We start from the raw sequence: 12,591 nt of genomic DNA, 5'->3' as shown, positions 1-12,591 counted from the left end.
AGGCAGTTCTTCCTTAGGCCATGCAGAAGGTTAGCTATAAAAAGATCTGTTGAGGAACTGAAACAAGTAGTGAGGAACTAGAGACTTTCAGATTAATCCTTTCTCCCTAGCCTCTTGAGGAAAACTTGCTGCTGCACTTACTGTATCCGGTCTGAAATTCGGTGCAAAATTTGTGAGTCATCTAAACTCTTGCTAAGTTGTTGTATTACAGAGATTGGGTTTGGGCAGTCCTCTGCTCAGGCTTCGCTAAGTAACTTTGCAGCAGAGTTCTTGTGGTCTTAATACTTTAATGTGTTGTGTTTTTTTTTTTTCAATTTGTGGTTTATTTAATTCTGTCATTGTTAGCAAGCGTTTAACCTCAGGTCTAGTCAGAAAGCTGTTGGCAGCAGTGAAGTTAATAATGTGTGTAATTCATACCTGTTTATTAGGAGTGTACACTCTCCACCAAAGTATAGCTAGTTGCCTTATGGAGAATTTAAGCAATCATTTGCTGGTGAACACATGAAACCAGTATTTCTAAGTGTCCCAATTCAAAATGCCATTACTTTAAATGGAGTTTGACTAGTTCACACCTTTCACAGAATTTGGAATTTGCACAGAGAACTATTTAGAAACTTAAATGTCTTGTGTAAGAGACTGCATTAACAATAACATTGGGGTAAAAAACGGGGTCAGGACAACAGTTGAACAACTGTTCAATCTATGAAATGCAATGGATGTAAGGCAAAAGATGACGTGTCTTTTATAGCTTTGTAATAAAATTATCAATTATGTAACTTGGCTACATGTGATATGTAATAAATGCCTTCTTCAGGTGGTTGTACAAGTCACTTTCTACCAACTGTGTACTGCAGTGCTAGTTTTGCGTGTTCCCATAAGGATATTTATTTTTTTTACACTGAGAAGTGTACCACTGCTTGATGTTACTCTGTGAATTGTGTGGTGCTAGTATTTTCTGTGTATTTCTTCTTGTCTCTTGTAGGTTTATCTGGATATGAGTCTTACCCCAGGTTTGTCTCCCCAAACGGATTTGATAGCTGAACTAATTTTCCTTTGAATAACTTACTAAATTTTAAAGACTTTTATCAAGACACTTATTTTTCCTTAATCTGTTGGGTGGCACACTTGATCTGTGGTATTTTGCATTGTGTCTCGGATTTGAGGTGACTTGCACCTTCTCTTGACTAATAAGAAGGTATTTGCTTATGTAAACGGCCTTACAGTTACGGTGCCCTGCGGGTAGTTTCTGCATACCAGCTAGCATACTGACGGGGCAAAGTTACTAATGTCCAGAGGGATTCTAAAACAAACCTACTTGGATTTTGATTTCTAGACACTGCTTCTAACTCTTTTAAATAAAATGCAATAAATAATAACAAATATTTGCTGCATCAGGTCTGCAATGAAATCAGTTGAGATACTGCAATAACATTTTTTTCAGTTTTCTTCCAAAGTAAGAACATGCTCATCATTTTCTGAGGCTTTAAGCTATTAATGGCTGCCTCCAAGTCCCTCACCCCAAAATTGCTGACATGGAAGTGTTTCCTGAGGAAATATTGTCATGTGTCTGATTTCTTCTTTCTGCTTTGCTCAGAGCTTCTGCTTTGCATGTGCTGGGCTTTTAGGGGTAAGAGTGAGGGAAATCTGGAGGCACTGGAGTAGTGTGGGGTGTGGTTTGAGGAAGGTTTAGGAATAAGTCAATAGCTGAGCTCTGGTGAAACCATGATTAAATATAACTACCTCTGGCTGAGAATGAATCTTGCTAGTTGTTACCTCATCTTGTGAATGCGCAAGTCTGTTTGGCTGCGTATTTCTAGGGATGCATTCTTTGCTTTTTGTCTTGAAACCCCATGTACTAGGTTAATGCCTGTTTTTAAATTGCCATATCCTAATTATTTCTTCTTCTGCTACATTTATTTCTCTCCATCCATTAAACTTAATTTTCATCTTTCTCTTTGCAATTCCCGCACCAGCATGATGTAGCATCACTTCAGGAGCAAAGGATCAACAAAATCACTTCAGGAAATGCATTTTGTGCCTCTGAGTCTTGCTTCCCCAATGTCAGTTTTCTATCTTAACTACTGTTTCTGTTCTGCTCCTCATCTGAGACAGATATTTAAAATATCTTTGGAACAAAGCGTAAATTGCTTTCCATGTGCAAACATCTAAATATTCATTTATAGTATAATTCTTGGATCTGTGAGTTATTTCTAGTCCTGGCTTTCTGAAGCTGTGTTTCCTATTGACTGGAAAACTTATGTTTGTGTTGGTACCACAGCTGATTCTACTGTCAGGATGATTATGTGCAATGTTAGTGTGGTGCTGTGTAACAGTAGCACCATTAGCATATATATCTGTGTGTATATATAATTGCCTATTCTGATTGCTGGTGCCATAGTAACTACAATAAATATTTGAGGATGGAAGCTTGAGTGTATTGTGTCAATGCAGAAATGGTGCAAGCATACTGGTGATGGTAGAGGTTGGGGTGATCACAGTGAAAGGGTATCAGGAGCACTGACCATATAGAAAAAAGGAGAATGCCCATTTAAGCTGATTTACATTCTTATTCCTAAATAACAAATATATTTATCACAAATACAGAATGTGTGTATACTTCTGGTGTTCTTGCAGCAAGTTCAGTTGCTCTTTGTATCCATTCAATTCCTCTGAATTACTTGCTCTACATGGGGAGAAGGGGGTTGCTAGTCAAAAGAAAGTAGTTGAATTTTAAAGGCAAAATTAGACTTGATTTTTTTTTGTGGTGAAACTTGTGTAAAATTAATGTATTGAGGACAACAGAGCATCCCTGAAAAATCCTGAAATGCATAAATGTGGAATTCAAATGGAAGGAGGGAAAATGTACCAGGGCTTTTCAGGCCTGTAAATAAATCCTAATAATAGAACACAAGTTTTTGCTTCTTAAACCTATTCTACTTTTTGCCATTTTAAAGCTTTTCTACAGTTGGAGAAGAAGGAAAAACAAAAAATAACCTTTGATCAGCCACCTAGAGGAACAAGGAAAAACTATTCTTTCACAAATGAAGAAGTTAGACAAATCGATCGGGAAAACCAAAGGCTGTTAAAAGAACTGTCCAGACAGTCTGCAAAACCAAGGAGCAGAAGTACCACCCTGAAAAAGTCGGCTCTGCCACCTCCTAAATTGTACCACAGCGCCCTCAACAGGCAAAAGGAGCAGCAAAGGATTGAAAGAGAAAACCTGGTGAGTTCTAAGAACTGCTTTGGATTGATAAATCGAGGACTGTTTATTGTCAGATATATCATTGCTAAATACTTACAAAACTGATCAGGCAGCACTCCTAGCTTTGCTGCAGTCAGTCTGCAGTGTATTCTCATTACCATGCTGTTTGCGTAATTGTTCAGATGCTCTTTTTCCAGATGAAAAATAGGTTTTTCTTTATTTGAGCTTGCTCTACTTGAATGTAATTCAATTTAAGGGGAATTTTTGTTTACGCACTCATAATTTTGGATAGCAGTCTAATTCTATTCATCCTACTCCATGCGTTATGATTACTAGTCAAGAAGAGGCTTGCAAAAAATAAAGCAATCAATATGATAGCATCAAACCCATTATATTTGGAACAGGGAGGATACCATGTGAATGTCAATTTTGGTTTCTAATAACTTTATAGCTATCCATTTTTAATATTTTTAGCTCTCTGCTTTTCACATTATTTGAATGTACGTGGCAATCACAATAACTTATTTTACTGAAAACCAGAAATTCAAACTAATTTATAAGGATATTAGCAGAGCTGACAAATAATGCTAGTTTTAATAAGATTTTAAGTGATTGCATTGTATTACAGGTAATGACATTTTCATATCATCTAGTTGTTAATTAATGTCTTCTAAAAGGAGATGAAATGTAGCTAAAGAAAACAATTTAAAAAAAAAAAACTTTTCACTAAAAAAAGTTAAAGAAAATTTATAGTGGAAGCACTATAAAAGAGCAAGTGGTCCTTGCTCTTTTACTAGGTTGCAATTTCCTTTTATATGAATAGGTAAAGATTTCAACATGGAGGAAGCCTAATTGTCCTCTTCAGAAAAATCCATTACATTTTAGTTTTTCCATCATAGACATCTCAGTAGTTCAAACTTTCAAAGTGGGAAACCATAGATTACAAGTGACCAAAAGAACTTCACACACTGAAGGAATTTGGCACAAATGTGTATTATAGATATATACTCCCCTCCCCACAACGAGAAATATCATATGTTTTTCAGCTTCAGTGGTTTTGAGGTGGTAGAAGGGCTTTCCTCATACGTTGTAGATGGTTGTTCTTTGTTGAAAGTGCTGGAAGCAAGACTTGCTCTTCCATATGCACCCTGATCATCAGAGTGGATTCTTAGGCTGTAGAGAAGTGCTGCATCAGCCACATACCACCTGGAAGTAATATGCAATATTGATTTGATGGTTGCTTTGATATTAAAGTACATAATATTTTATAATACACTTCTCTTTACTCAAAGCCACACACTTATTTTGTTTTGAAATATTGCAACATTTTATCCAAGAATGTCTTGCTTTTACAAGTTCTGGATCAAAAATTCAGCACAGGTAAATACTGCTAGTCATTTCACATCTATAACCTACCAAACTAGCAAGATCAGTGGTGGTTGCTTGTAGTCCAAAAAATAATATCCTTTGGTTACTTAATCATTTATGCTGTTGTTGTGAATCATTTACTGCAGGGACATGAGTGCAAATGTTTAACTTCAAAATAATTCCTTAGAATTTAGGTTAAAATGTCACGCTATTTTTAAGCAGTAAAAACACTTGGTCTATTCGTTCCACCAACCTCAGGATGATGCATTTTCTTCTTTGAAGAATGATTCACTAGTGCATCTTAACATTTCACTTGACACTGCTTTCACATTTGAGCAATTCTGTTTAAACACACACACACAAAAAGATTAAATTACATGTGCACCTGGAGCAGCGCAGTTGTAACATACTGTTTATTTTATCCCCTTTGTTGGATAATAACTTTTATAACTTCTTTTCCTGACATTAATACCTTGTCTAGGCAAAACTCCCTTGTTCCACTAGTATGCATGTGGAGTGATGCCTTTATTTACTGTTAGCAGAAAGGCAGCTTGATCTCTGGTGCAGGCATTTGGCATCGAGGCTGATGCAGGGAAAGCAATTCAAATATTAGAAAGTCACAGAGAAATCAAAGCACTTTACTCTCCAGCTTTGTGAGAGGGGTCAAGGAGATACAGGGAACGTAAGTTGCTCCCGCAGACTGCTGGGAAGAGCTACAAAGGAGAGAAAGACGCGTTGCTCTGAAAAACAGGAATTCTAAGTCAACGATTTAGCTATTTATGGGAAAACACAGTTAGCAAAAGACATCTGTTAAAATGAATATCACGGTTTTGTACTTGCTGCTTGTGCCCGTTTTGGTCGCTTATTTGAGCTGGCAAGACCAGAGTGCGGCTCTTGCCAGTAGAGGACGCTGCTGACTGAGAAAACATCCTACTGCCGTGCCTGAAGGTACTCCCAGCCCCGTCTCCTCTCCGCTGGGGAGGAACCTACTACACACGACACACGTGTCCATATTAGACACACGTTAATCACGATTTCTGCCAGTTAATCGTGATTTCTGCAGAGCTTCACGGGCTGGGAACTATGCATAATTTGAACTTTAATTGTTTATCGTGTGATGCAAAATCTGTACTGCTATATAAAGGTGGGTGTTTGGAGGCCTTTAAATACAGATATGCAGCCACTGCACCATTTCTCCATCAATTCATCTACACTTAGAAGTAATTAAGGTCTAAGGGTTGGCTTTTTTTGATTTTGTTTGCTTTATTAATCATCCGACTAGGATGTAGATGTGTTAGATGACCAAAGTGAGCTAAGCTACTGCATTCAGCCCAAGTTCCTAGGGGACAAGTGACCTTTGAAGCTTACACCTGAAGTTTAGTGGAAAAGACGGTGAATGTGTAGTGCAATTCTGCAATCCTAGCACTAAAGCTGTAGGCTTTTTGTGAGCAAAACTGTTACGGTCTGCTGATTCCTGACCACTGCTGTGATAATTATAATAAAGACTGACTAATTGCCAGGTTGAAGGAAGGTTTTTGGTTATTTAGCATGCTACTCAATTTTGTGGTTTTTCCTTTTTTGTACTCGAGGCTATCTTTGTGTGGATGCCAACTGCAGGCAAGCGTGCCAGTTGTTCAGTTAAAGACTTTTCTCTCGATTGAAGAACTTTAAGAGGTTTCTCTCTTAAAAGTACTCAATGGATGATGATGTCTAGAGTTTGTGAAGTGAGCTAATTAATGCAACTGAAGAGTTGAAGAAAATTGCAAATCCTTGTGCTAAGAACAAAAAGCTGTCCCTGAATGCACTGTTATCTCCTTCACCCTCCCCCACCTGGACTCTGCAAAGGGACAGTGTGGTCACTAGTATGAGTGACATTAGAGGAGGCATAATATAAATAAATTTGAACAGCTGTCAAGGCACACTGGTCAGCTGGTCAGAATTCAAAGGAGGTGAAACCGAAGCCTTCACGCATTTAAAAAGCAAAGTAAAACAAGAAAAAGTGGCATATTTAACCTTTTCTCTGGACTCAGTTTGGGAGTGCTGTGTTTTCAGTATTTTATCTCTTCAAGATATCTGTAGAAAAGTATATGCTGAGTTTCTTTTTTCTTTTTCTGACAGCATTGGAATTAGATCTAGTGTTCTGCTGCCCAGAGCTGAACTAAGAGCATTTATCTTAGCCTACCATATAGCAGCTATCTTTTAGCATAGTGTCAGGTTCCTTTGTTCCCCAGTTGTTGGCAATGTGACATTTCCTTCTGTCACTGACAATATGTATTTTAGTGTCTTTACGGATACTAGTCTGTCTCCAGATGCCTCGATTTACAAAGAATTATCCTGTTCCTGGAAGATAATCATGCAGGAATGCTTTATGGGATTGCACCTTTTTTAAATCATTATTCTACTTTTATTGTAAACTCAGTATCATAGTAAGAGAAGATGATGGAGGGAAATAGAAGCTTTGGGAGGCTTTTGGCCAAGCTAGAAATTAATGATATATCATTTTGCATGGGAATGGGGAGTATAGTAGTGAAAATCATTGACTTGCTGAATGCTAGTCTAATCTTGTTGAGCTTGAATTAGGAGCTCTGAGCAGCTGCAATGTCGTTAAGAGCAGCTAATGGCATCCCTGCAATGTATGTGCCTGTTAATCAGTTTTCTCCTTAAATCTGATCAGGAACATGTCTTTGTTTTGAAACACCTGGATTATGTCATGTGATTTGATTCTTTGCTTATTAAGGTCAGTGACAAAATTTCTATTACTTTTGTGGTGCAGGATTAAGGCTACAGAGATTTAGCGCTTCAGAACGAGGCAAGTGGCAGTGTTCTGCAATCCATTTCTCAAAATGCTGTTTTAACGAGAACATAATGAAGGAATTAGCAGATTTAAATGGGTAATTGAAAATGAATCTTATTTGTTCAAGGTACTTGTACAAAGCAATTCCTTGGTTAAAGACCACAAGGCTTGCTAGTAAAAAAAATACAGGGATTGGATTAGTTCTGGTTTATGGATCTTGTAGGTCAGGGCTGCCATGTCAGTGTGTCGATGAGTTCATTGCTCTATGCAGCAGGCCCTTCTCCAAGCTACAAAAATTATAACCACAAATAGTGTTTAAATTAACATGCCCTCGGTACAGTACTCAGCAGAGGGTAGGGGTACCACAGGAGCTGTTCTCTAGTTCTCTACAAAACTTTTTCTTAGAACAGGGAGGGAACCACTGAAGCACCACGTAATCTATATCTGCTCTTTTCATATCTAAGGATTGTGTGAAGTCCAGTTCCAACCTGTTCAGAAGGTAATGTTTTAGTGCTGAGAGTGGTCTGCTTCTTGCTTTAGTAATCAGGACTGAATGCTTGTCGAAATACAGGCATAAAAGTAAAAGCAGGAAATTGTATTTAAACTGGGGTTAAACAGGCATAAGCAAATATGTGTTGAGAATTGAGCTTGAAATTACTGCAATATCGAGGTATGCAAATTATGTGAGGCTGTTACAGTTGCAGTACGGACTTGAAACATGCTTGACCTTCACAGGAAAAAGGATGTTGCTTCTACAATTCAGTTTACCCATTTGTGAATGAGCTGAACACTTTAAGAGCTTCAATTTTTAATACAAAATAAACAAGTAATCTTTGCAAGTCTATATACATGTTGGTATGTTAGATGGTGATAACTTGTGTGCAAAATGTGGGATGTAACAAGTCTACCATTTTGTCTTCTGTAACTGGCTTCAGTGAAGAGCTATTTCTAGCTGAAGTTCTTCCTTTGACTTTTGCTTACTTAGGTATTTCCACTTGACTGTGAACTGGCTGGCACTCGATGCAAGCACTTGTGACATATTACGTCCGAGCCAAAATGGCTTGTCCTTTCTCTTGCGCACACTGCAGGTTTCCAGTCCCCATGCATAAACTACCAAGAGCTTGCAGATTCCTATTACAGTTAGACGAAGACAACTGACATCTTGTGAATGCTATTCCATTTACCAAATGATTTTCTGTGTCTTTTTTTGTTCTTCTAAAGCAAACAAACAAAAGCAGACAAAAAAAGAACCTATCATCAGAAAAGAAACCTGAACAGGACCTGTGGGCAGATGAAGAGGGGGAAAAAATCATTTCATGCAAAGTGCAGTTTAATGGTTAGGCAGGTTCTTGATGTCTACCACTTAAGTATGCATCTAAATAATACGTTCTTAATTAGTAGAGGTATTTTTAGTACTTTGGAGATTTGTGTAATTGCAGTTTGCATTGTCTCTCATTAATAAGATGCATGTTGTAACCCTGATGATGGTTGTGTCCCTGCCAAATGTGTGTAGGCTATCACTTCAAATTAAGCTAGCGGAGGGAGTGTATAGATCTGTGAAAAACAAGCACTGAAGGCTAGATGTATTACAGATGTCAGGTGGTTGATTGGAGGCTGTATGTAGCAAAGTTCTTCTGATTTTTTGCCATCACAAAGTTGTTTTCTTTAGAAAAATTATGGAAAAATCTTAAATGAATGCATCCTGTTTCAAGAGTAAGTAGTTAGGAGGTATGAGAAACTGTATCTTATAAATACTATGTAAGTAACTGTTTTGATATGATGTTTGCTGTATGAGTGCCATGGTTAATCTCAACAAGCGGAAATGACGTCTGTGACAATTTCAACTATAACCTTGTAAAAGTACATTATGGATAAAAGATGTACATAAAATCCAAAAGAAATATGTAATTGTGCTTTTCTTCTTACAATTACTTTCACAGAACTGAGGTCAGTAGTTCTCTCTGGGGAACTGTTCTAAATATGTTTGCAAAGCAAAAAATCAAAATAAAACAAACCTCTCATCCTCCCCCAAACTTACCCATCTCTTCTTCTAGAGTTAAACACAGTAGGAATAGAAGAGCTCATCTTGTCGTCTGCCACCTTCACCAAACAGATGTAATTTCAAGTTATCATGATGTGCAGTGTACTATGGGGTACCAAAGATGTACTCAACTCTGTCTTTTATTGCAATGAGAAAAGTATTGAATGTGAGCAGAATAGTGTGTCACCAGTGGAGTTAATTGTGTTGGGAAATGCTAAAAATTGTTGGGTTTATTTTTTTTCAGTTAAAATAGAAATAGCAGTCTCTGAATGTTTTTGTAGCTTCTTGTTTGTTCTTTTTCTTGATGATGCTGTTCTTTGATATTAAGGCTTTTCTGAAGAGATTGGAAGCAGTGAAACCAACAGCTGGTATGAGACGTTCTGAACAATTGATGGACTATCAGCGCCAGATGAGCTATCTAAGTTCTTCACCATCTGTAAAAAGAGGAAAGTCTCCTTTCAGCCAGCCTAGCCCTTCTAGTAAGTACTCTGAAGTTGCAGATTCTAGCATTTCTTTACAGGTGTTTCTCTCATTCGTAATTCAGAATTACAAGGCATTTATTATTAAGAAAAGCAAAAAAAGTTTTTCTGATACAGAGATGATTAAATTGTTATTGTTAATTATACCAAAAATATAGTGACTGAGTTGTTAACTTACCATTCTAAATTTCTAATAAATCATTTTGCTAATAATCTTTGCCAAAAAGGTGAAAAAATCACTGTTGTAAAAAATAGTAACAATAATAAATAAATTTCAGGTTGCTAGTGCTTTTTATTGAAAGGACAAAGCAAAAAAAAAAAAGGTTCATATTGTTATTTAGAAAATGTAAATCTACTGATAATAGCTTTGTTTCTCTTAGAAATTGCGTGCATTTGGAAGTAGGTCATGTATCCTCATGGATCCATCCCTATGTCAGGTTAAAGAACCACTGCACTATGGCATGTGCTTGATTTTTTTGTTCTGACTATTTGCAAACAACTCATAATGTTGGTTTTGGATTGAACTTAGAAATTGTTTTGTTTTTTCTGGAAACTGTGGTAATGATATTTACAGTAATATACGATGAAGTTTTCTGATATACCCAGTGTAAGCATTCTTACTGTTTTTTTTCCCCTTGTGGGTTAACAGGAGGCACTTCAAGAGCATCCACTTTACCAAGTACAATGAGCCAGAAGACTGAAAAAAACACTTCTGATCCATCTGGTGGGGCATTACAGAGACCTAAGCCCACTAATGTTCGTGCTGCTTGGTTATAAGTGTGCTACGCCTCACATTCTGAGATGTTCCTCGGATTTCTATTTTTAGTGCTTTTGTAAATTCTATGTGCAAAAATATTCTATGCATTGTTTAGTGATTAAAAATGCATTGTATATGGTATAATTGCATATAAAATTGTTTTTATGCAAACAATTTCACTTCAGTCAGTGTTTCCTGTGAGAGGAAGTATTTATGAAAGAGGAAGAGGTATTTAAACAGAATAGAAATCATTAATTATTATTTTATTGTCCAATTATAAGTGGAATTTGTATCCATGACGTGGAAGGACAGAATTGTTGCACGATAGGACTTAATTCCTAAATTGTCGCTTTTCATCCTGGCTTCAGGTAAGTCTTCTGAACTTTTAGGTCATGTTCATACAACTGAAAGAATCTTCATTTTACAGCAGCATTGCAGGATGAAAAGTGGATTGTATATTCCTGCATGGTTAATTAGAATACCGAGGCTGCAGAAAGTGTTATTTTGCCATGGTTGCAGATCACCCCAGGTGATGAGCGTTTGTTTTGTACTCCACAACGTGTCTCTTCCAGAGAATTTTAGAAGTTGTATTGGGACCTTTGCGTAGGAAAGAAGCATTTGATGGTATTTGAACAACACTGGGTAACAGAGACTGATGTTTGAAGTGAAAAAGAGTTTCAGATTGAATCTAAGAGTAAGGTTTAGATACTTCTCAAGCTAGAGAACAGTAAGCAAAAGAAGTATTTCATGGCCCTTCTTTTGCAGACCCATCTCAGTGGGGAGATAAAAGCTTGAGCTGCAGGAAGCTTCAACATCTGCTTTTGAAAGCAACTATTAATCGCTATTTGAAAAAAAAAAGTGTTGAAAACAGAAATAAAATCTCATGCTTCTTAACCTATTTTTAATGTTATGTTCATATCAAATATTTGTAGGAGTGTCAGGCTTCCTTATCAAACATCCATTTATAAGGGAAACAAAGTTTAATGCTGTTGGCAAATAGTACATAATAGGCTTTGTTTCTATACATGAAGGCAAACTTAGTGAGCTTATTTTGTAGGACTGTAGTCTTATAAAGAGCATAAATTATGATGCCAGTGTCCATGGGTATTGTTGGAACCCTGCTTGCTTACCCAGCTTCTTCCCAGGAGAGATGCAGGAAATCTCTTTGTGTTATGTATAAGGAAAAAAGCTGTATTCAATAATGCCAGGTCTTGGCCTTACAAAGAAAAAAGAAAATGTATCATTCTTTGCTCATGCTTGCATGAGGGCTTCAGCTTTCAGGTATTCTGCATTGTAATAGGCTTTTCGCTTGGTCCTGTATGACAGTTTGGCAGAGCTTCTGCACCTGGTGATCTGCAGATCAAATTTAGCTGTTTGACAATATATGAAGCTTTAATTTTAAGCAGCATTGTGGCAAACAGATTTTATTACAATTATTATTCATTGATAGGGACTGTAAGGCATTTTTTTGCATAGTGCTGCTGTATTTATTTGTACTCTTGTGCTAATTAAAATTATTCACTATTTAAAGATTTTTGTCCTTGAATGTGAATAACAGTTTAAATACTTCTGAACGTTCATATAATAATTCTCTTCTGTAAAAGAATTCACAAAACAGATTACTTCTAATCGCTGCTTCTTATTTTATTTAACTTTGGTATGAAATACTGTCAATTTTGTATGTCATTTTTGTAAACTATAAGAAATAAAATATTTAACATGAAGTGTTTGTCAATGCAGTGACTTCCTAAAGAATTTGACATGTGATACTAAATTGCAAAGGATGTCATTGGAGAAATGCTTCATACTACCTGTAGTCAGGGAAAATGCAAAGAATCACTTAGATATGTTTTACTTGGTAGTGACTGGTGCAGTGTTTTTTTGTTGTTGTTGTTGTTTTGTTTTGTTCTTTTTTTTTCTTTAAATAAGCCATATTGACAGTCTTCATTA

At 36.7% G+C, this 12,591-nt stretch overlaps 1 protein-coding gene across 4 annotated transcripts in view; it reads left to right on the top strand.

Annotated features, from left to right (window-relative positions):
- The window catches only part of CFAP97 (cilia and flagella associated protein 97), a 28,308-nt gene extending 15,943 nt beyond the window's left edge, over positions 1-12,365 (top strand). For all 4 annotated transcript variants that reach the window (XM_084519185.1, XM_084519186.1, XM_084519188.1 and 1 more), the window contains 3 exons: positions 2,955-3,223; positions 9,734-9,884; positions 10,534-12,365. In XM_084519185.1, coding sequence (XP_084375311.1) covers positions 2,955-3,223; positions 9,734-9,884; positions 10,534-10,661 — 548 coding nt within the window. In that variant the 3' untranslated portion in view covers positions 10,662-12,365. The remainder of the gene's footprint in view (positions 1-2,954; positions 3,224-9,733; positions 9,885-10,533) is intronic.
- Positions 12,366-12,591: the final 226 nt, after the last annotated feature.

Source organism: Aythya ferina (assembly GCF_964211825.1).
Source record: "Aythya ferina genome assembly, chromosome: 4".
Classification (NCBI taxonomy): Eukaryota; Metazoa; Chordata; class Aves; order Anseriformes; family Anatidae; genus Aythya; species Aythya ferina.
The sequence above is the reverse complement of the archived record's forward strand: the minus strand, read 5'-3'. Positions and strand labels throughout refer to the sequence as shown.